This window comes from Microplitis demolitor, chromosome 4, assembly GCF_026212275.2.
Source record: "Microplitis demolitor isolate Queensland-Clemson2020A chromosome 4, iyMicDemo2.1a, whole genome shotgun sequence".
Lineage (NCBI taxonomy): Eukaryota > Metazoa > Arthropoda > Insecta > Hymenoptera > Braconidae > Microplitis > Microplitis demolitor.
The window spans coordinates 17,148,835-17,173,006 of record NC_068548.1 but is presented as its reverse complement, the minus strand read 5'-3'; the positions used below and the strand labels follow the sequence as shown (position 1 = coordinate 17,173,006).

At 29.8% G+C, this 24,172-nt stretch overlaps 2 protein-coding genes across 6 annotated transcripts in view; both read left to right on the top strand.

Annotated features, from left to right (window-relative positions):
• The first annotated feature begins 921 nt into the window (after positions 1–921).
• Positions 922–21,358, top strand: LOC103570577 (alpha-tocopherol transfer protein). Of its 3 annotated transcripts, none has more exons than XM_053738309.1 (6): positions 922–1,075; positions 14,556–14,994; positions 15,093–15,415; positions 16,861–16,955; positions 18,441–18,755; positions 20,394–21,358. In XM_053738309.1, the coding sequence occupies exons 2-6, from the start codon at positions 14,903–14,905 to the stop codon at positions 20,730–20,732; spliced, it is 1,164 nt and encodes a 387-aa protein (XP_053594284.1). In that variant the 5' UTR covers positions 922–1,075; positions 14,556–14,902; the 3' UTR covers positions 20,733–21,358. The 3 variants fall into 3 exon arrangements, with proteins under 3 accessions (XP_053594284.1, XP_053594282.1, XP_053594283.1); XM_053738307.1 differs by having other exon boundaries at positions 922–1,403; XM_053738308.1 differs by lacking the exon at positions 922–1,075 and adding an exon at positions 13,097–13,279.
• A 1,901-nt stretch (positions 21,359–23,259) lies between these two features.
• LOC103570576 (adenylate cyclase type 3) overlaps positions 23,260–24,172 on the top strand; it is a 36,438-nt gene continuing 35,525 nt past the window's right edge. For all 3 annotated transcript variants that reach the window (XR_001345075.1, XM_008548361.2, XM_014440058.2), the window contains exon 1: positions 23,260–23,813. Coding sequence is in view for 2 of the 3 variants with exons in the window: in XM_008548361.2 (XP_008546583.1) it covers positions 23,262–23,813 (552 nt within the window). In the remaining variant the exon portion in view is untranslated. The remainder of the gene's footprint in view (positions 23,814–24,172) is intronic.

Genomic DNA, 24,172 nt, shown 5'->3' with positions numbered 1-24,172 from the left:
TATTAATTAATTCTGATTTTTTTATTTTCCACCAATAATTGTATTTTCATTGTCATGTTTTAATAATTATTATAGTGCAGTTGAAAGACAAAAAAAAATGAAAACGATGAGAATTATTTAGTCACTTGCAGGAATGAATTAAATCATTTAAATGTATTATGTTATTTACCATGAAGGAAATGTCGTAAACAAATTTAATTCAAAAACAGAAACAAATTAGAAAGAAATATTATTATCATGAGTCGTACAGAAACGTGGTAAAAGTTTTTTAATCTTACTATCTTAGAGCAGTAAATGTGCACGATTAAAATTTATTTTCGTTGATGCTTGAGATAAAAAAAAAAATTTCATGACAATCTTAACTATTTTTTAATCTATTCACGTAAACTATTTAAATGCTTTTATTTCTATCATAGATTTGAGCTTGAATTTTAATTTATAAATTAGTTAAAATAGTGTCATATTTATATTTGTAATTATTGTTTTTATGTGGAAAATAAAACATCATTTGTAAATGGAATAAATAATAATCTGTTGCATGAAAAAAAAAAAAAATCTCTCAGGAAAATATGTAAATATAAATAACTGAACGTCCGCTTTTGTCTCAAATTTAGAAATACAACCCAGCGGTTTCTTCATCATAGAAAAATGGATATATTGCTTCTTATTTTTTTTCTCTCGGTATTTTTTATATTTCTATCGTGATTTATAATAAAGTATCTATACACTACAACTATTCTATTTGTGCGTGAGATTCGCATGAGTTAAATAATATAAGCGTTCGGCCTTTCTCATAGACTAGACTGTGATGTGTATGCATGTAATAATGTTAGGAGCCTTAACTCTGTTATGTGAGGCCTATCAAACCGAGCTGGCCGAGCAACTTTAACTTTCTCGTGTCGGCGGAATCGCAAACACGGAAGGTTTTGTATATGATAGTATACCAAGAGTTTCATAGTCAACATTCTCTCTGTTTAACATCAGTGCTCATAGTGATGTGACGTTCGCCAGAGAAGATAATATGCGCGCGATAACGCAGTTTTATCGAGCTCACACGTGTACTGTACATTTACGCGTACGTAAATGACGTGGTTATTCAATTAATAAATAATATAAAAAGCAAATAAGTAGTTTTCACTTTACCGACAGTGATAATAAACAATAAATATATTACTAAGAATCAACTGTTCATTTATAAATTTTTTATATTTATATTGGATAGATTTTAAATCTAAACGAACAAAACGATACATTTTAACAAGTTAACTACTTAATGAATCGTTTATGTATCTATAAATTATTTTTATTATTATACTGAGGTTGATAATTATATTTTACCATTACAAGAAAAAACATCAGATGATAAAAAAATTTTAACGCTTTTTTTACCGTTTTTAAAAGTGGTAAGAATAATTATTTATTTAAATAGATAAATGTGTGAAATATTTTTTTACGTATGATAATCAATGTAACGATTTTAATAACAAACGTATGATTCATATTTTTTTTGTAATTGACGGTTAAAAAAACATATATATGTATATATATATATATATATATATTACTGATTAACTTATGACGTAAGACTGAATTTTTATACGAATAATTGTATTTTCTCAGACAAATGAACGGAACTATCGTTCTTACACAAATGAGGATTTAAAAACGATTTTTCGAGGAAATGAATAAGAATTTTTGAAAATGCGAAATTTTTAGCTTCTAACAGCCATTAAGTTTCTCGAAACCGATAAAAACTCAATTTTAGGATTTTTATGTTTATCCGTGAATTGATTTGAATTGAAAATCGGTTACTGCTTCTCTATAAATTTTTCAGTTATTTACTGATAATTCAAAATCTATTAACATCCAATATTTTGTCAGTGTAAATATTTTTAATTATAAGTTACAAATACATAATTATAATTACAAATAGTTTAAGTTATATTATTGTTATTGAACTGCAATATTAAATTTAACACTTTGTTAACAAAATTTTAAATTTGATTTTAAACAAAAACCTTTTTTTTTACGCTGTGTTGAGACTAGGGTAAGTGTGGGTATTACCGCGGCTTGATGTGTCCGTCCAACTTTAACAGCATGGTTTGAAGATCTACAATAAGATATCAACTTAAATTTTTTTTTGAATCTATAATTAACTTATCTTAAATATTAAGAAAAATTAAGCGTATGATTTAATGTCGATTTTATAAAATAATTAGCATTTTAAAAAAAATTCCAAGTGCTACTATACCTTACCGTGGACCTTAAAGAGAATTGTGACAATCACCGCGCTACAATTACCGTGGATGTTACAATTGACAATTACCGCGGAATCCAATGAAACAAAAATCAATGAAATAAATTATAAAAGCAAACGTTTAACAAAATAATGAATACTTTTTTTTTATAAAAAACAAACTTTCAACTTTAATATAATGCACATCACGTTTAAAATATGGTACAGTTAACCAATACAATTAATATTATGAGTGATATAAGTATATACGATTTAATCAGTATCATTATTATTTATTTTCTTGATAGCTCTGCAATAATTTTGCCACTTTACGCTTTTTTTCAACACTAACAATAAATTTTCATGTTTATATTTACACTTTTTTTTTCACTGATTACTTTTTTAACTTTTTTTTTTATTTTTTCAGAATTTTTTGAGTTTTTGCAATTCGGAATGTTTAATACAAGCGATACACTCGTTGCCATTACTGCCTGGTCCCTTAGACTATAAATTCTTAACCAGACAGAGGGCCAAGCATTCATTACGACGAGTGTAGATGATAACCAATGAGTTATATTAATTTTGAGGTTATAAATAATTATATTTCAACCGCGGCAATTGTCGCATTCACTTAAGATACTGCGTATATGTTTCTATTACCGTGGAATCATAGTGAAACCACGGTAATACTGACATGCTTCAAAAGTTAGTAACAATTATCGCGGCAGTAAATTAAAAGTGACAATTGATTAAAATTTAATATTTGTTGAATTTTTGACTATAAAATAGTATAATCTTGCTCTGGAATCCAACAAATATAAGTATTGAAGTATTAATTCATAAAAAAACACATTTTATTCGAGCCTACAGTTGCACACTAACTGCAAGAAATTGATGATATTTTCTCTTAAAACGATCAATCGGTTTTCAATAATTTATAACAAACTATAGTAATTACATTTTATACCAGATTGTTTGTTAATTACATTCTCAAAATATTCAATTTGTTGCAGGATTTTTTTTAAATTACAAAAAATTATGTATCATTCATTTACAATAGAATGAACAAAATCCACGGTAATACTCACATCTGCGGTTATACCCACACTTACCCTATGTAGTGTATAAATAAATATTATACATGGAGAAAAAAAAATAGGTTATTATCCCATGTTAACATACAAAGTCGCCGAGTTCGAAATTTTCCCATAGATCGGCCGATGCCTGGTTTGCAATGATTGACCAATAAATGCCTAACTATACTGGCCAGTGCATGGTAAATCATTGGCAGCCGTCTTTTTGCTTATAAAAACGACACACAATTAACCTCCGTTCGTTGGCCAACGGTTCGATCGAGTGCTCTTGATACCAAGATTTGGCTGATGATTGTAATTAAACAGTTTTAATTCCTTTGTTCGCATCGGAATGTTTACTATACTAACACAGGGAAATTTATAATGTTATATAAAAATTATTTCTTTGTAATATATTATTTTTTCTTACATTTATCTAGTGAATTTTCTTACGTTGGCATAAGAATAATTCCTATATCCACATAGTAATAGTTACTATGCCTTTTTCGTCCGTGTCAAAAATTTCCACCTATTTTTAAGGCTAGAGGATTTTAATGTGTTGATTATTGGGTGACCATGGAAATTTTTAAATTCATTTTACCGTCTTTTTCAAGGATATCAAGTGAACGATTTAACAGGTTTTTTAATAGATTTGAACGTGGGGAACGTTGTAAATAAATTAGTGTTTTTAATAAATCTCTATAAATATCTCAAAGAAAAATTGAAACTCAACGATAATTTTGTTATCTTTTATGTGTGAACATCACCATTCCATTAGAAAGATAATTTTTTTTTCTTTCATAAACTTTCGATAAGAAAACCTTATCAGCTTCATTTACCACTATAGTAACTTCACTATAATTATTGAACGATAATTCTTGTTTTTCAATTCCACACACTGTAAAAAATTCGCGGAGTAAATGCAGATTAAATCCGGAGTGAATGCGGAGTGAATGAATTTTTAATTATTCACTCCGCTCGGAGTGAAATTCACTCCGAAGGGGAGATTTCGCGGAAAAGATAATTTTTTATTAATTTAATTCCTCCGGAGTGAATTTCGGGAGTTTTTGAAATATAATTAATAAAATATAACTCTACTCAATATAATCGCAGTAAAAACTCGCGTAATCAAATTACTGATCAGCTGATATGCACGCACACACCCACACGCATTTTCGGACACACACCGCACAGACAATCGCGCACTCGCATACACACACGCACACACACACGTACATATTTGTACACATACACACATTCACACACACGCGCACACATTTGTACACATGCACATATTCACACACACGCACGGCTTTGCACACACGCAAATATTTGTATACACGCAAATATTTGCACACGCGCACACACTCCCGCACGCACACATTCGCACACACGCACACATTTGCACACCCGAACACACAAACTGTTTAAAAGTTTTATAAAAATTAAATTAAGTATTACAACTCCGGACCGGAGTGAATTGGTAGTGAAATAAAATCCGCGTCAATCCGAAATTACTCCGTTCAAAAAAAAATCGGTATTCACTGCGTATGCAGAGTGATTTTTAACATCTCGCTAAGAAAATTGCAAATTTTCAAAAATTCAGGAAGTTATTGGTTTCACCCCAATTTTCAAAAGTCGAGTTTTTATCAAATGTCGACGTATGAACGTCCTTCGATGCTGTTCTGACATTTTCAGAGGTTTGTGTGTGTGCGGGCGTGTGTGTGGAAGTAAAAAATAGTAAAAAATAATACGTCAAGCAATTTTTTACCTTTTGCTAAAAAAAATCACTATTCGTTAAAATTCAATACAATATAGAAACAAATGAGAAATGGAGCGAGAAATTTTTGCGAATTTTACTATTGAATGTTTTAGGCCAGCAAGAAAGAGAGTAAAGCTAAAATAATAAATTTATAATAAATGGTTTAATGAAGGAATTGAAGCTATTTGGAATAGCTGTTATGAATCATGAATAATTATAAATTAAGAAGTTTTTGTAAACATAGTTTTGTTTTCATAATATTTTTACTAAGACTTGTATTAGTTTTAATATATTTATAATTAATTGAAGCGAACCAATTACAAACCAATCAGAAATGCTGCTATATAATCGAGTGAGATAATAACAGTGAATCCTATTCGATTTTTTTCGTATTGAATCTCGAGGAAAGAAAACAATTTATTTCAACCCGCTAATTGGTAGTTTTTCGCATTCCAAAAGTATGAAAATTTGAAGTTCAAATGCAAGTATTGTGAAAACAAACTTGCTTAGTCGCAAATACAATCAACTATTTTATTTATATTTTTTTTTCTATTATTCAACACCCGAGTAAAAACGTAAAATAGCCGCAACACCGCTGCAACAGCGTCGCACGAGCTCTCAATGCCCGCAACACCGCAGCAACAAATTTGTAACGAAATAATAAAAGTAGAATTTCTGCAACACCGCTGCAACACGATAGCATTATATTAATATTCTCCGAAAAACTTCCCAAATTCCGCAACACCGCCGCAACACCGTTGCAACAAGTTTATGATGAAATAAAATTTTGATTGCCGCAACACCACTGCACCATAGCCGCAACACTCGATAGACGAATCATATATATTTTATCATTTTTGGAACAATTTTCTAAGTCGCATACCATCATGTGATTTGTTTTGAAGTTCAGATTAAAAATGATCAGCGAGCCCCAGGTGAAAATATTTCGCCGAAATTAGGCCGAAACAGGTTAATTTGGCCGAAATCACGCCGAAACTGTAAAATTTTATTGAAAGAGGCCGAAAACCGGCCGAAAAATTTTTATTTTGCTTAAAGATGCCGAAAATTGGCCGACATTTTGCCAACAAATGAATTGGCCTTTTTTGGCCTGTTTTCGGCCAGATTATATATTGTTTTTTAATAACATTATCGAGAGTAAAAATCTTTGGCCGAAAACAGGCTGAAAGTTAAATCGGCCATTTTTCGGCCATAGTATTTTTTTTTTAAATAAAATTATGGTACTTAAAAAAAATTGCATGCAACTCAAAATAGAACATAAAAAAATTTCAAGTTGTGAAACTTAAAAACATATTTCAAAATTTTGAGAAAAATTATGTTTTAAATTTATAAAATGTTTCAGTAACTCACTAAGTTATAATTTTATATAAGACATAGTGAATACATTTAATTATTTAATAGTTATAGTGACATAATTTTCATGGGAATTGCTTATATTTTGGTACAATATACAATTTTCTTTCGTGGTATCATTGATGGAAGTTGTATGACAGTTCGTGGCTGAGCGAAAACATTAATAAGCGAAAATGAAAAATCGATTTCTTGAACTTCATACGAGCAAATTTTTTTATTATTAACAGATTATAATTTTAAACAATTATTTTTTATGATTATATGTTGTAACGTATCTTTTCCTTAGATAACTCGATTAAATTTAACAAAATTACACATAACTCTTATTCAATAAATTTACTCAATGACTCGAACTCAAAATTCACAAATCGGGCTACGTTACACTTCGCCCACCGATCACTCCTCTTATTTCCCCCAGATTCTGACGGGCGCCAGCCGACTTTTATTTCCCCAGTATCAGCAACCGATCTAAACGTACACGTAAATTAAAACCTAATATCTAAATCCTGCGGAGATGAGAGAAATGAACAGAGGTAGCGGCATGCCCTGGTGCGCTCAGTATGCCAGGTTGTGGAGAGAGAGTCGCGGTTCTTTTTACGCGGAAGAAGCCGATTAATTAAAATTAAATTAAACAAAATAAAGAAAGAAACCTACATAAAATATCGTAAAGAGGACGCGAGAGCGACCCGAAGGGCCCAAGCCATGGTCGAGTACTCTCGGTTCATCAGACAAATAAATACCTGGGTATGACGCCGGGAACCTCTCGTGGACGACGAATCACAAAACTTAACACATTTCTAGATAAATAATAAAAATAAAAAGAATAATGCGGTAACTCAAGACGACAAACGGCTCCAAAAACTCAACAAGCAGAGCCACAAGCTCTAAGCGACATCAGCCGAGGGTGTGGTCGAGGCCTACCTTTGGGGCTCTCCGACTCACAACCACTCGCTCCAAGAATCCCAACTCGACTACTGGGTCGACTCGTACTCGAGCGACTCCAGAATCCAACTCTCTAACACCATTGTCAGTTCTCAACTGCCCTTCTCTCATCCCCTACTCCATTCACGTCTACACTCTACTACTCCCAGTCACTCTCACATTCTCGCTTCTCCATCCATTCTTCCCCCACCACATACAAGCCGTGGACTCGCGGGTCTTCCTCCCGACACAGTAAGACCTTCCTCGTTAACTCCACGCTCAACCACACAGACACTCCAACACAGAAAACATAACGTACACGTACTCGTACTCTCAACACATTTACTTCACCACACACACATACCCCATACTCTCAACTCACTATCTCCTACACTCAACCCGACATACGTACTGGCTCTATCTCTCTCTATCACACAGACTCACACTTACTCCACCTTTAACTCCATCTCCTCGGCAATGTAACGTCACAATGTGAAGGGAGCTCATAATTATTCCGTAGTCAATATAAATGTCTAAATATATAAGACCTAACTTCACTATGCATTAGTAATTTTTTTTATAATTCATATATTCTAAAACTTTCCGTCGGAATGAAATTCACTTCGGGGGAACAAAAGAAATAGAAAATCATTCACTCCATATTCATTCCGCGTTTACTCCACAATTTTTTTACAGTGTAAGCATAGTAGTTGATCGTATAGGAAAAACGAGTTACATATGACCATACATGGCCATATATAGAGCCAATATACTTTTTAAACAATTTTATACATAACTATATAACCAAAATTAGACATATCACAATTACTTACATACCGGATTTTATAGCACACGAAAAAAAAATAAGAAATTTTTTTGTTATTAATAATAATAGATTTTCAATTATATTTTGCTGTTTTGAAAATGATGTATTCTTTCAATCTCATATAGCACAAGTAAACATAATAGTCACTGTCGGTAGCGTAGCCTAGTTGTTAATGCGTCGGTCTTTCGTTCGTTAGGTTCCGGGTTCGAATCCCACTAAAGCGTGCGCGGTTAGTCGATATTCTAGCGTTTTTTCGCGAATAAAAAATTTCTACTAAACTAGAAATTAAATTAAATACATATCTGATGATTCCCGCATCATCAAAATGATTGAACAAAAAAAAAAAAATACTGCAACTGAATAAGTCTTTTTTTTTAATTTATTTGAAATTTCTATACATAGCTATGTATATATTGGAAAATTTTAATATATGGCCATATATAATTCTCTTTTTCTGGACAATTAAATAAGTATTTGATAATTACAATTATTTCTATTCTATTCAATTAAATGAAATAATAATAAATATTTTCACCCAGAGCCGCTGTGTTGCGGCGACGGTTCGGATTAAAATAAACAGCGTGCAGCTGTGTTGCAGCGGTGTTGCGGCTATGACGGCAGAGAATAACAATTTAGCGTGCGGCGGTTATGTCCTCCAAACGGCTGTGTTGCAGCGGTGTTGCGGCAGAAGATGAAAGTTTAATTTGTTAAATGTCAAATTTTATTTTTACTCGGGACACAAGCACGGATTTTCTGTTGTATCATGCCTGCATTTAAAGTGAATTTCAAATAGCCGTTTATCGATCAGTGAAAGGGAAATAGAGATTCCTATACTTATCACCAACATGGTATAATGGTTCACAATGTATCTATTTCTGTAGCTATATATAATCAAATATATAAATCGGAAGTTTTTATTATTGTCATCAAAGTAAACTCGCACGTTAAAAAGCTGAACGTTCTTAAGATGAAATGTACTAATATATTTTAGAATTTAAATTCAATGTTACTATTTTATATTTATTAAATTCATTTGCAGCCACAATTTTCATTTAACAATACTATATTTGCACCGCATCATTGAAATGACCATTAAGACCTCACTCTACACGTTGAATAAATTTAAGAACAGGCATACGCTGAATAAAGTATAGTGTGCAATCTCTGATTACAAATGTCTGTCTATCGGTTGACCCTGCAGGCCAGCCTCAAGACTTCCCGCTGTTTTCGAGATTCTTGAGCTCGAAAATACTTTTGTATGTCATTGTTTTAAAAAAAAAACGTTATTTACCATTTTTTTTTCCATCGATATCTCTCGAACGAATTGACCGATTGAGACGGTTGAGGTGGCAATCGATGCGTTTTATTGAGTTTTAGAGGTGATCAAATTTTAAAATTGATTTATCTTTTTGAACTTGAAAACATTGTTGTGAATACATTTTCTAGCTCTTAGAGCTCGAAAATACTAATGTACACTATTGTTTTCGGAAAAAACCGTTTTTAGCTTTTCTATCTCCCACGATATCTTACGAACGAATCAACCGATTGAGATGGTTGAGGCGGAAATCGACGAGTTTTATTGCTCTTGTGCTGATTAGATTTTGGAATTCATCGATCGAGCCATTTCTGGAAAAATTGAAAAAAACTGGAAAAAAAATTTTTTTTCTTTGATTTTCTTTCATATCTTAGAGTCGATTCGATCGATCGATTTGAAATTTTCAGAAAAGTTGACGGCCAACAAACTCTTTTGATTGCTACCTCAAACATTTTAATCAGTCAGTTCATTAAAAAGATATCAAGAGTTTACATCCATACACACACACATACATACAGACACTCGGACATCCTTCTGAAAATAGTCAGAATAGCTTCCTAGGACCTCAAAACGTTGACATCTGATAAAAACTCGATTTTCGAAAATCTGAGTAAAACCAATAACTTTCCGAATTTTTGAAAATTAATAATTTCCTTAGCGGGAAGTTAAAAATTTTTTAGTCACTTAGAAATTTCACATAAAATAACTTGTAAAATATATGCAAAGACATAATTAATTGTTCTAATGTGTTTTAAGATACTTTTATCACACTAGTACTCAGAAATTTTAACTTCCCGCTAAGAAGATCGACGATTTTAAAAAATTCGGAAATTTATTGGTTCCACCCCGATTTTCGAAAATCGAGTTTTCATCAGATGTCAACGTTGTGAGGTCCTAGGAAGCTATTCTGACTATTTTCAGGAGGATATCCGCGCGCGCGCGCGCGCGCGTGTGTGTGTGTGTGTGTGTGTGTGTGTGTGTGTGTGTGTGTGTGTGTGTGTGTGTGTGTGTGTGTGTGTGTGTGTGTGTGTGTAAACTCCTAATATCTTTTTAATGAACTGACCGATTCAAATATTTGAGGTGATAATCAAAAGAGTTTGTTGGTCGTCAACTTTTTTGAAAATTTCAAATCGATCGATCAAATAGACTCTAAGATATGGAAGAAAAACAAAAAAAGAAAAAATTTTTTTCCAGTTTTTTTTAAATTTTTCAGAAATGGCTCGATCGATCAATTCTAACATCTAATCAGCACAAGAATTCAATAAAAACGCGTCGATTGCCACCTCAACCCTCTCAATCTGTTCATTGGTTCGAGAGAAATCGATCGAGAAAAAAATAGTGAAAAACGGATTTCTTCGATTATCTTCGAAGCGACTGATCCGATCAATTTCAAAATTTGATCAGCTCTAGAACTCAATAAAACGCGTCGATCGCCGCCTCAATCATCTCAATCGGTTAATTCAATTGTAAGATATCGTAGGAGAAAGAAATGGTAAATAATGGTTTTTTCCGAAAACAATGGCATACAATAGAATTTTCGAGCTCGAAAATGTATTCACAACAATGTTCTAGAGCTTAAGGATCTCGAAAACCGCGGGAAGTTTTAGGGCTGGCCCGCAGGATCAACCGATAAACAGATATTTTTTTAATTCTCTCGACAACGGTTTCTCTTGAACGAATGAACCGATTTTGATGGTTGAGGAAGCATTCGACACGGCTTATGAAGTTTTAGAGCTGATTAGATTTCAGAATCAATCCATCGAGCACATTAGAAGTTATCTAACAAAAATATTTTTGAAAAAATGTTATTTTTGGAATTTCTTCGAACGCACCGTATAGATTAAGGTCAATTTTCCACAGCTTGTAGGAATTAACAAGCCGCGTCGAATGCCAACATGGAGATCAAAATCGGTTCATCCGTTACAGATATTTACATACGTACGTACCTACATACATACATACATACACTCGAAAATTATCTTCGAATTAGTCAGAATAGTTTTCTCGAACCTCAAAACTTCAAGATCTATTAGAAATTCGAGCATCAAGCATGATTGGTACTTGGTTGGGTGATCGCTTAGCCACGCGTTGAGCCTGGGCGGAGGTCTCTGTGCGCTAGGTGCAGGTTGAAGATCCAGTGATTGGTAAAGTGGGAATTTTATCGATCACTGGAATTTTGCCTGTTTCGACTGTACTGGCAATCGGTTTTCTCTGTCCTTGATAGCCAAGTTGGCCGCAATTTGTTGACAACGTACTGACGCAACCTGTCGCCAAGTTGGCCGCAAAAATTGGCATTTCCATACGTTGATGGAACCTTTCCGAGGAACTTGTCGAAAACTTTCAGCTAGTGTAACTGTTGCCGACAAGTTGACTACAAGTTGCTCAGAAACTTGGTGACAGGTTGTGGCAGTAGATTGTCGCCAAGTTTCTGAGCAACTTGTAGCCAACTTGTAGTCAACAGTTACACAATTGAAAGTTGTCGACAACTTATCAAGTTGGTCGCAACTCATTTACACCAACTTTTTGATCAGAAACTCTGGCTATCAGGGATGGTTTCCTCAACGCTATTCTTCCACGGCAAAAAGATGGAATATAGAGCATTACGTAATGATGCAGTACAGTAGGCACAAGTCGGGCCACAGCCACACGAAAGAGGAGGGAATAGGAAAAGTGTAGCAATTGCGATTTATAGGCAACAATGTATAATAAAGCGTGATCATCAGGCATGCGTGAGTAAATATAAATCTATCTGAATTAAGAATTTCGACGGATATTGATAAAAACAGAATTCTATAGGAACCCATAGGATTTTATAAGAGAATCCAGCTGAAAACATGACAAGTAACTATGTAAATTTATTGGAATCCACAGAAATTACTAGACTGAGAAAATGTTATGGTGTTATAGTAAGGTTGAACTATGTTGACCATGTAACACAAATTGGAATAGACATATTTTCTTTATGTACTTTAATTCTTGTATAGATTTTGCAATAGTATATCGAGTATGAAAAGAAAAAAATTATTTTGAAGTAAAATATGAATATTTATATATTTTTTTTGTTATAAAATTAATATATTACAGTAAAACTGACTATAAATTTTATGTGACCTTGAATTAATTTAAATAGTTATCTATATCTTTATTATACTCGGTCAATGAAAGAGACACTAACATTTACTTGAGATCATGTTAAGGTATCGTTAGTGAAAGCACACTGATCTACAGACGCAACTGACTGACCCTGACCACGTTTCGTAACAATTTTGTACCATCTATATTACCCTCACCGCACAAGTCGATCAGAAGAATGATATTTCTTCTCAACTGTAATAAAATTATGTTCTTAGTATTTTAAATTATCTTTTTTGTTTTAAATTATTAATATATTTTTATTATATTTGATGTTTATTATTTAGTTTATTATAAATTACAGTCAAGTAAAAATATAAAGTCATTTTTTCAAAGTAACAGATTATCTATATTAGTAAAGTTATAATTTTCAAACTAGTATACTCTTAATTTCTGAAAAAAAGTATCGGGCGCCAGATTAAAAAAAAAAATTAAATAAAGTAATAGATTTAAATAATTAGTATTTAAATAACTTAGGATTAAATTTTACCACAATTGTTTTTCTATACAATTACAAAGATTGGAGTGGTTGGTATATAACGTAGAACATGATCGTTGTAATCGTGAGTTGTTCATGGCGAGTAAGAGGCAATTGAAGTTTTATGATCGACGTGCAACAGTGTAGTGTGCAACTTAAAATAAAGTTCGTTACATCATTGTTTTATTGTTTAATTTTACTTTTTAAACCATAACAAGTTATTGTGTTATTATTACATATTTTACCATAATAATTTTTTTTTTTTTTTACATTCAAGAAAAGTAATGTAATGTCTGTACCTTTCAAGATTATTATAGACTTCGGTCTCTTCAAATTGGTTTTTGCTTTATAGACACAATCATTGGTATAAATTAATCATTATTACGGGTACGGTTTGTCCTGAATAAGATCATATTTTATTTCAATATGTTATTATAAATATAATAATAATAATAATAATAGTAATAATAATAATAATACACGTATTATTATAACTGTTAGTTAAAACATATTTGAAATAGAATATAAATACCTATTATATGTGCATAAACTTTTTCGAGATAAACATTTATTGTTTTAATAAATATATTTTATGAGCTATTCAATAAAATAAAAAGTTAAAAATAAAGCTTTTTTTTAATCAATAACATTGTTATCAAATGCAATATTTTTTTATGCTTTATTTTCATATGAGAATTAATTTAAGCAATTTCGGATAAAGCAAAAAATAGTATTTTGAAACTGGATAAATTTCATAATTATTTATAGCATTCATCAATAATGTAATCATAGTTACACTGAAAGTAAAATACATTAGTAAGTTAATCATAGAAATAATTTTTCTTTACTCTCGGATCATCAAATTTACCCTGAAATCATTTTCTTATTTTTTTCATAGTACAATCATTATACGTGCTTAGAGTAATTCAAATTTTTATTTTTACGTTTTATTATTATGATTGAGTAATTTTTTAATTAAATATTGAAACATATTTCATCATGTTCTTAACAATATAAATGCATAGTACTTAACGTTGATTGAATAAAAATGATGTATTTCTTATTTCAATCTTATCGTCATTATTTATTGAACGGTCATTACAAACTGTGAATTTTCTATTTGGAAATAAAAATAATTAACTATGATTAGAATTCCGAACTTCTCTACCAATGTTATTTAAATTGCATAAAAAAAATTATACTTGTTATTTAACTTTGTTAACTGTATTACGTAATGTTTATTTAATTAACTATATATATTTAGGTATGTTTCATACTGAAAATAAATATATATTGAATTTTAAATCTAAAAAATTCAGCCAATATATAAAATGCAGTGTTTTAGATGTAATTAATATAATGTTAAGTAACATATATATTTAAAAACAAAAATTAAGTATTTATGTTCTGTATCGATTCTTACATAAATTATTACTAATAGGTAATTATTAAAATCGTAACGACATATGAAGGACATAATAAAAAAAATTAATGTAAATAAGAAAAGTTGAGGTAATATAATTATGTGTGGTTTCGTGTTAAAATATAATTATTATAAACACGCAAAAACTAATAATTATTGTGGGTATGGACCAAGAAATTAACAAAAACTGAACCGCTTGTTGAAAATAAATCTTCAAGATAAATTTTATATTTTGTAACTAAATTAAATAAATCACTAAACTAATAAATCTGAAAAGATTTTCAAAACTATTCCAAATAACTGTGACATAAAATAAATAATAAAAGACCTTCAAAACTGCGAATATTAATATTTAAATTTTAATAATGATCAATGATGAAAATTTAGTTAACAATAATGATATTGCAACATCGAAAAAAACGGATTCGGAAAAAAAAAATTCAAAACTTAACAATGGGTAAATTTTTATTTATTTATTTTTTTAATTTTTGGTTAAATAAATATTGTGTTTACTAATAGGTAATGTTTTGTTATGATTATATAAAAATAAAATAGAAAAAAAAGTTCAGATCGTTCATTGATGAATAATAATATAACTCAAGAATCATCAGAAAATATTGAAAAAATGTGGGAATCAATGCTAAGGATGCAAGACGAAATTGGTACAAAAGCTATTAAAGAAAACTTGGATATAATCGAAAATAATTTACGTGAGGTAAAGCAGTCAAGTTTAGAGGAAATGAAAACTGAGGATGAAGAGCTCGATCTGGACTTAGAGGAATTATCGCCTGAGGTGATGGAGTACGCTAAACGGGAACTCGGTGAAACAGATGAGGTCAAGTGCCAAACATTGCAGGAGCTACGTGACATGATATATGGTAATTACTACAACTTTACACTTGAGAAAATTTTCTTAACAAACAATATACATAACACTGAAAACAAAAAAAAAACATTTGTTTTTTTAGAATAGATATTTTAGAGCTAAGAAATTATTTTATTTCGAATTTGCAATAAAGTCATCACTTGAAATCAGAAGTACTTCTTTCAGCCGAAGAAAGAATGAATACCTTATCAAATATAAGCTTCACTCAAGTAATTTGTTTCAGAATTAAGAAATTTATTTGAAATTTCATTTAAAAATTTTCCGCATTTAAGAACTAATTTTTATGAGTTAAAAAATTAATAATTTACATTTTTATCATTTTGAAAAGCTTTAAAAATATATTCTTTAATTTTTTATGTTATAATCTGAAATTTTATTTTTAGTAGGTTTCATATTTCATAGAAATCCAACTTTCGTATTTGTCCTCATGGTGGATTTTTCAAAGAATTTCGTCATATGAAATTAATTCGGTTAATAAGTTTAGAAGTAAGGCATGTTTGAAGTTTTTGAAATTTCACGAAAAAAATTTTTTTTGTTAATTTATATAGATGTAAGGTAAAAGACCTAGTTTGTGATCATTAACGTTTAAACTATTTAAGTGAGGTAAATGACGTGAAAAAAACTCAGTGAAAATTCTGCTGGGCTCTGGGCGCGAACAGCCGGCCTTCTGATTGCTGGGTCTGAACGCTGGCTACTGGACGAACCTACTAATGTTGAACTGAGACTTTTACATGATCTAGTTATTCATTTTACTACAACCACTCGGTTTTATAAAATATAAAGAGCAATTCAATGTCAAGCTAAAATCGATCAGAAGACTATTTTATTTATGAGCTTGACATTAAAATGAAAATTACTAAAAAACAATGCGGAATTCGAAAAAACTTTATTGGCAATAATTTGTAGGAAATAAAATTGTCTACAAAAAAAGTCCCATGATATTTTGTAATAGGTCTGATAGTTTCGACAAAAAAGTAAAAAGATCTCAAAATTTAATATAAATTCGACTTCAATCGCAAATAACTTTTAAAAAAATGGATTTATCAAAAAATAATAAGAGACTTTTTTTGTAGAGCATTCGATTCCCTTTATAATTAAGCCTGCTGATTTTTCCTTTGATGCATCGTTAGCTAGTTATAAAAATCAGAAGACACAAAAAATTTTTTTTCCATGTTATTCTTATGATGGAAAATAGAAAAGTGCAATGCGGAACCTTAATGTTAATATTAAGAGCTCTAATATTCACAGGCGTCTTTTTATATGTAAATGAAACTTTTGAACCTGTTTCCGAGAAGAAAAAAAAAATTTGTTATTTTTTTAAACACCCTAATCTGTACTAATAAAGTACTCGTAATTTAAAGTAAAAATGATGAATAGCATAAAAGTATATAAATTAGATGTAATCATAGTAACAGTATACAATCAACTGATTCACAGAAAGAGGTGAATGTACCCCCCACAGGATGGACGATGCCTTTTTAATCAGATTTCTTCGTGCACGTAGTTTCAATGTTAACCGAGCTCATCGGTTGGTAAGTTATTATATCTCTATTCATTATCTAACGTATTTATATTAATTGTGTAATATTCTGTTATTGACATTGTGCAAGGCATTGTTGAATTACGTTAATGAACTGAAAACTTTCAACTGGATATTTTTTAAAAATTTCAATGCACACAGTAAAAAATGTGCGGTGTAAACAAGGATTATATTCGGAGTTACTTCTGAGTGAATTCGAAGCAGATGATTTTTTATTTATTTCATCTCTTCGTATGGTAATGCACTTCGAAGAAGAGTTTATCGGAGTAGATGCGGATTAAAATCCACATTACTCGAAAATTATGTACTTCTTATATGTAATGATTTTTTTTTTAATCTCCGGAATTCCGAATGACAGAGTAATTTTGGATTAAAATAATTCGTATCAACTACAAATTCACTCCCGACTTTTAGCAGTATATTACTTCCACACGGAGAGAAAATTATAGTAACAGTTACAATATATTATGGGAATGGTTCCCATACTGCATGGTAACTGGTTTTTTTGAAATGTTGATTATAGGAACGGCACCCATATATATTATGGTAACCATTCCTATAATTATGGATATAATTCCCATACAGTATCGGAATAGTTCCTATGCAATTATGGTAATCGTTACTATGTACGTATGGTAATGGTTACTATGTACGTATGGTAATGGTTACTATAATATTATGGGAATGGTTACCATAATATTATGGGAATGGTTACTATAATATTATGGGAATAGTCACCATAATATTATGGGAATAGTTACCATAATATTATGGGAATGGTTACCATAATATTATGGGAATGGTTACCATAATATTATAGGAACAGTTACCATAATATTATGGGAATGGTTACCATAATATTATGGGAATGGTTACCATAATATTATGGGAATGGTTACCATAATATTATGGGAATGGTTACCACAATATTATAGAAACTGTTACAATGTGGTTATAGGATTGGTTCCTATTTGCTTATGGGAACTATTCCTATGAGTATGGTAATCATTACCATGATTCTTTCATATGCAATATGGGAACTGTTACCATAATGATAGGAATTGTTACCATATTTATGGAAACCTTCCCAAAAAGTATGGGTCTATATCCCATAATCCCTAGTAATCATTACCATAACGGTATGGGATGATATTTCATAAACGTACTAGGAACAGTTCCTTTAATTTTTTCTCCGTGTACACATTATAAATATATTTTTAATTAATAACATTTTGTTTTAATAACTTTTTTATTACGCTTGTTTTGAATCCTGCATAAATGTATAGTAAAATATTGACTCTGTTTCAAATTTAATAAAAATTAAAATTTATGAATTCTACTGAAATAAATTTGTTTTTTTTCATTTTTTTTTTTTTTTTTTTTGTTAAATACATCTTAATCAAATTTATTGTTACTAAAAAAATTTTCTTTGAGAAATAATTATCATACATATAACTTTTATTTATATAATTAACAGGTTGTTAGATATTATAATTTCAAAGAAGATCATCCGGAAATACATAAAAATGTAAATCCACTAAAAATGCATCATATTGGTGAAGATGATGTAATGACTGTGCCAGCATATAGAACACAATGTGGACGTAGAATGATGATTTATAGAATGGGTAATTGGGATCCTAAAAAATATGGCGTTGAAGAAATTTTCAAAGCAACTGTTATTATACTTGAACTGGGAGTTTTGGAACCGCGAGCACAAGTTCTTGGCGGAGTCGTTATTTTCGATCTTCAGGATATTACTTTAGCACATGCTTGGACTATTACACCTCAGGTAATTCGAATGTCTAATATATTTTCTAGACTTGTATTTCAAATTAAGTTCATAATAATTAATAAATTATTATATAATAATATATTATTCATACTCAAATATACTTTATTTTTTTCTGCTGATAAGTTTATTTCATTAACAGTTTCCCTTTTTTTTTAATAAATAAACAAAAAGAGTTTCCCATTAAAAAATATCATTAAACAAAAGCTTTTTGGTTTGACAAACAATATTACTATTTTTATTGAAATAAAACATTAATTTTGTTTATATTAGAACATTAAACAAAATTCTTACCAATAAGTCTGATAAAATATTTATGAGCTCCATAACTATCGATGTAATAATTCATTTTATAAAGTATTTATTTTGAAAATTATGTTATTAAAAGTACTTAAATTATCATTGAAATATACAAACATATATAAAAACCTACTCAGAAACAAAAAAACAATAATATTTTTAAATTTTCCATTAAAACTTTGTAACTTATACAAAGTAACTTACTTAAATAAGTTGCCGCGTAAGCAAATTTAAAGTCAAAAAAGGACGTTGTTGGAACTTTTTTTAGTTCTATAAAAAATTCCAAAGTAGTGAGTTTTGAATTATTTTGGCATGTTTCTAGAACGTCTTTATCCTACAAGAGATGCAAACTTAGTGATTTTGGAATGTTTTGGAACGTCTTTTTCAGCTTCAGAAAAAGGTCAAAAGTGGTGATTATGGAACTTTTTTCGAATGTTTTTGGAACATCATTTTAAGTTCATAAAAAAAGTCAAAAGTGGTAATTCTAGCGTTTTTGGAATGTCCATAAAAAATTTCAAAAAAGTTCCAAGCACGTCTTTTTTTTTTACTCTAAATTTGCTCATAATAATTTTTCTTTTACCACCAAAATTACTAAGGTTCTAAAAAAGTTCCATTCGAAGTTCTAATCTGTCTCATGTTTAGAAGTTTCACATGCGGGACTTTTTTGGAATCTTTTTAGAACGAATTTTTTTTACATGGAAAAATAAACTAATTTATTGTTTGCATTGCCTCTCTCTTATAATGAAAACTTAGATAGTATTTTAAGATTCTTTCTTTTTTTGCCCAGTATATAGTGTGGGGGGGGGGGGGGGGCAAAACGATGTATTTAAGGGAATACTAATTTTTCGAATTTTTTTCAATAATATTAAAAGTAAATTGAAAAAATTTTCAGCTGCCGTGAGAAAAAAATTTTCATGTTTTTCGGGCATAATAGGGTCCCCCTAAAAAGGTGAACAAAAAAATTTCTGAATATTAAATAACTTTGATTAAATTAAATTTTCTTGTAAGAAATTCACAAAAATTTACAAAAGTTATTTTGGAATGTTCAAAAAACATTTAAATAAAAATTATTTTAAAAAATTTTGGGGATACCCGTTTAGCCCCCCTCCCCCACCCTATATACTTTTTTATCAACTTCTCGCTTTAAAAATTGAAAAAAAACAAAAAAAAAAAAAAAGAAAAAAAAATATTTTAAACGAAGACACTTATTATAAAACTAATCAAATTTTTTAAATAAATAATTTTATTTTGAAGTGTTGAGAACTTTTTTTCAGTAATGACCCAATATATATATATATATATATTTTATTACAACAATATATATTAAAATTTGTTTAGGTTGCAAGTATGGTAATGGCATTAATGGTATCCTCATTTCCAATGAAAACTTATGCGATTCATATTCTTCATCAGTCTTGGGTATTTGACATGATATATGCAATGTTTAAACCTCTTATAAATAAAGAAATGCAAGAACGTGTTTTTTTCCATGGTGATGATATGACAAGCCTTCATAAACAAGTGGCGCCTACGTCATTGCCGAAGAAATATGGAGGTACACGAGAGGAGTTGCCATATTACAAGTGGATTGATTCACTTAGCTTAAAACCTAAAATTGTCAAGGAAATGCAGTCACTTGGTTACGTTATTCCAGAGGAGTTGGTTAAAGACCTTTGATCTTTATCATTTCTCTACATAGAATATTTAATTTGATATGATATAAAAGATAGTAATTGTAGTAACAAAATATAATATTTTAATAAATATTATATTCTTTTAGATTGTCACTGATTTCTTATAATTAATTATAAACTATCAATAATTAAAGCCTTGCTTCTAATTATTACGATATTTAAATTATTTTATGTAACTCATGCTAATAAAGAACACGCCGCTAACTGGCTAAAGTCAGCCTCAAAATTTTATGTTAAAATACATCCTTTCTGACTTGTCAAACGACTGGTTTAATATATATTAAACCACCGAATTTTAATGAAATAGGCGAAGTATAGCCCTACTCAATAATTCAATAACTAATCTATCACCTTTCTCTTTTAAATACTCAGCACACATATGTGTAGATCAAGACAGCGTCAGCTGAATTTTATAACCTTACATACCTCTATCAATTGATAAAGTAAATTATTTTTATAACTCTGCATGACGCTGACTTTAGACATTTAACGGCGTTTTTCTTCGTGCATTCATTACATAAACTACTGTATAAATCTAGTGACATCGAGTATGATACCGATTTCACATGATGCATAAGATACTATTGATTAAACGTTTTTATTTTTTTGTGAATCGATTTTTTATTTTTTTTTTTGATGTTATAAAAATCTGAATGATAAATTTAACTTTAGAGTTGTCTTTTCTTTGTTTGAAAAGTTTTTAAAGTGTAAACTTTTTATTATCAGTATAATCGATTTTGAATGTTTCCTTCTTCATGATACAGTGATATAAATGTGAAAGAAATTCAGTTAGTTAAATTGCGTTAATTGTTGAATTAATGAAAAATTTTAGTCAGACGTTAGCAACTATTTTAATAAATTAATACTTGAATAGTTGTTTTCTTAGTATGCGGGCATGTATGCTTAGAATTTAATTAAAATTTTATTTGATATCTCGTGGATGAATTAATGAATTTTAAAATCATAGTCACTACGACTATGAAACAGATCTTATCAATGATAAAAACAGAAAAAAACTTTTTTTTTAATTCTATTATATTAATATGGACTAAAATATTAGTCGGAGTTCCAAATCCTAAATTTATTTCAAGTTAAAATGAAATTTAGAAAAAAAAAATAATGATCTCAATAAGTTGCTTTTTCTCAAAAAATAAGATTAAATCTTGAGTTAAAAATTTAATTAAAAAATAAATATAAAACATCAATTATGAGATAAAAAAAGTATACCCTCCTTTATCTGATCTAAGAGCTCGTAGGTCGAGTGCAACTGATGACTGAAGTCGACGGATAAAATCCAGGGTTTAAAATAACCGTAAAGAGTGTTGAAGAAAGTAACTTGAGTTTCAAATAAAAAAGCAAATAGTATGTATAGAGTATATTTTAAAATGAAAACAAAGCAAGCACATGTGAAAGATGAAGTTTAAAAACAAAGAGAGATAAAAATGAAAGCAAAAAAAAATAATTTGAGGAACATAAGGTGTGCATTTAGGTTATTGTTAAACTCATACCCTGTAGATGATTTTTTCTTTTTTTTTTTAGTTGTTAAAGTTTTCTGGTAGCTCTAGGTGGTTCTGGGCACACTCAACACTGGTTGTTAAAATATCGACCCAAAGAGGGTAAGAGTCGCAAGGCGCAAGTCTGGATGACACAATTGTTGGACCAAGTGGTGGCGCCGGAGAACTAGGAAGCGGATAAGGGAATTGGTAGTAATCTGGACAGTCCCCCGCGCGCGGGCGGTGGATCCAACAGACCCTGAGTGAATGAATTGACAGATTAAATCTTATTACTTGAATCAGGAAGAATTAAAATTACATATATATATATATATATTTGGAGTTGAGATTGTTAGTAATATTATATTTAATAAAGTTATAATTTATAATTTTATTGCAACTATTAGCATCATTTATTAATTTTATTATTATGATTATGATATTTACGGAAGCGTGTAATGTTTTGAATAATTATAAAAGTGAAATTGTGTGCAAGTGTTATTCGTAACAAAAATACAAGTGGATTTAAAATTTAATTGAGGCTTTGTATATGAAAATATATAAATATGTGACGACTAGAATTATTTTAAAAAGCAACGAACATCTAAGTGAAAATTAATTTAAAAAAAAAAAAAAAGAAAATGATAATATATATACATACATAATTGATTTAATTATAATAAATCATTTAAAATTTAAATCATATTCTATGAATATCAAATAAATATTTTTAATAATACAAATTAAACTTAACGATACTAGGAATCGAATACTCGATCCTCAAGTCCGATAATTATTCTAATGTAAGTAGTATATAAAAATCTATGATCTATTTTATTTAAAAAATAAATAAACAAAGAAAAAGATAATAAGCTCAAAAAATTCATTTGACAACGAGGAAAAAATTTAAGGTCGACTAAATATGCCTCAACATATAACTTTTATTTATCCTGTTTAAATAATAAAAAAAAAAAAAAAAAAAAAAAAAAGAAAAAATACGTCCAGGAAATAAATAAATCATGTCCCACCGTCAAATTTTACCAAATGAGGAGTCGTACCTAAAATCAGGTCGGCCCTCGAGAATTTTTAAAACCAGTTTTGCGAATCCTAATCTTGAACGGCTTTACCGAGCTTCATCACTTCAACAAAGACGTGGTGGACTTCATTGTTTTCTTATATCAGCTATACTCTATGACATGTATATGTTAATATCACCAGATGTTGAAGTAACGACTAAAGGAATTTTTGCTGTATTTTTGGGTTTAAATTTGGGACTATTAGCTCTTGCTGAACGTGGCACTCGGGCTAGAGATAAGCTTTGGTCGACAATGCCACACTTGGCTTGGCAATTATCAACAGCTCAAATATTGATACATTTATTTCTAAAAAATAATGTGGTCACACCAAGAGATAGTTTCGGATGGTTACTTTTACTTCTTTATCTTCTTTTTGCTACTTTACCGCTCAGGCTTCTTCATGTTGCGTTACTGGTACTTGGTACAGCTTCAACTTATATTGTTGCTGTTGTTGGACTAGCTAAAGTTCCTTCTCAAACGCCGCTTGAAGTTCTGGTAAGTTTCAAGTTCAATTTATATTACTTATACACTTTAAAGTTCATTTTTTTACTTTATGATATTCAACAGGAGTTTCGTCGTTAAATATTAAGTTATTTAATAATTGTAGGAAAAAAAAACATTTGAAGCCTTACATGAATTATTTGAAAATTTACTTTAATAATATCTTTTTTTTATATAAATATATGCCAAATTTTTATATTATTAATAATATACAAGAATATAGCTAACCTATTGTATTAATTACATTACCAGTAATTAGAAAAATATTGCTTGCAATTCTTATACAAATATACAGGCTCATATATATATATATATATATATATATATATACGCCTTTCGAAAAGTTAGCGTAT

Coding starts and splice junctions, on each gene's coding strand:
- LOC103570577 (XM_053738309.1), top strand. CDS start 14,903: ATGATCAATGATGAAAATTTAGTTAACAATAATGATATTGCAACATCG. Junction 15,416..16,860: donor GCTACGTGACATGATATATG/GTAATTACTACA, acceptor ACTGATTCACAG/AAAGAGGTGAATGTACCCCC. Junction 16,956..18,440: donor TTAACCGAGCTCATCGGTTG/GTAAGTTATTAT, acceptor TATAATTAACAG/GTTGTTAGATATTATAATTT.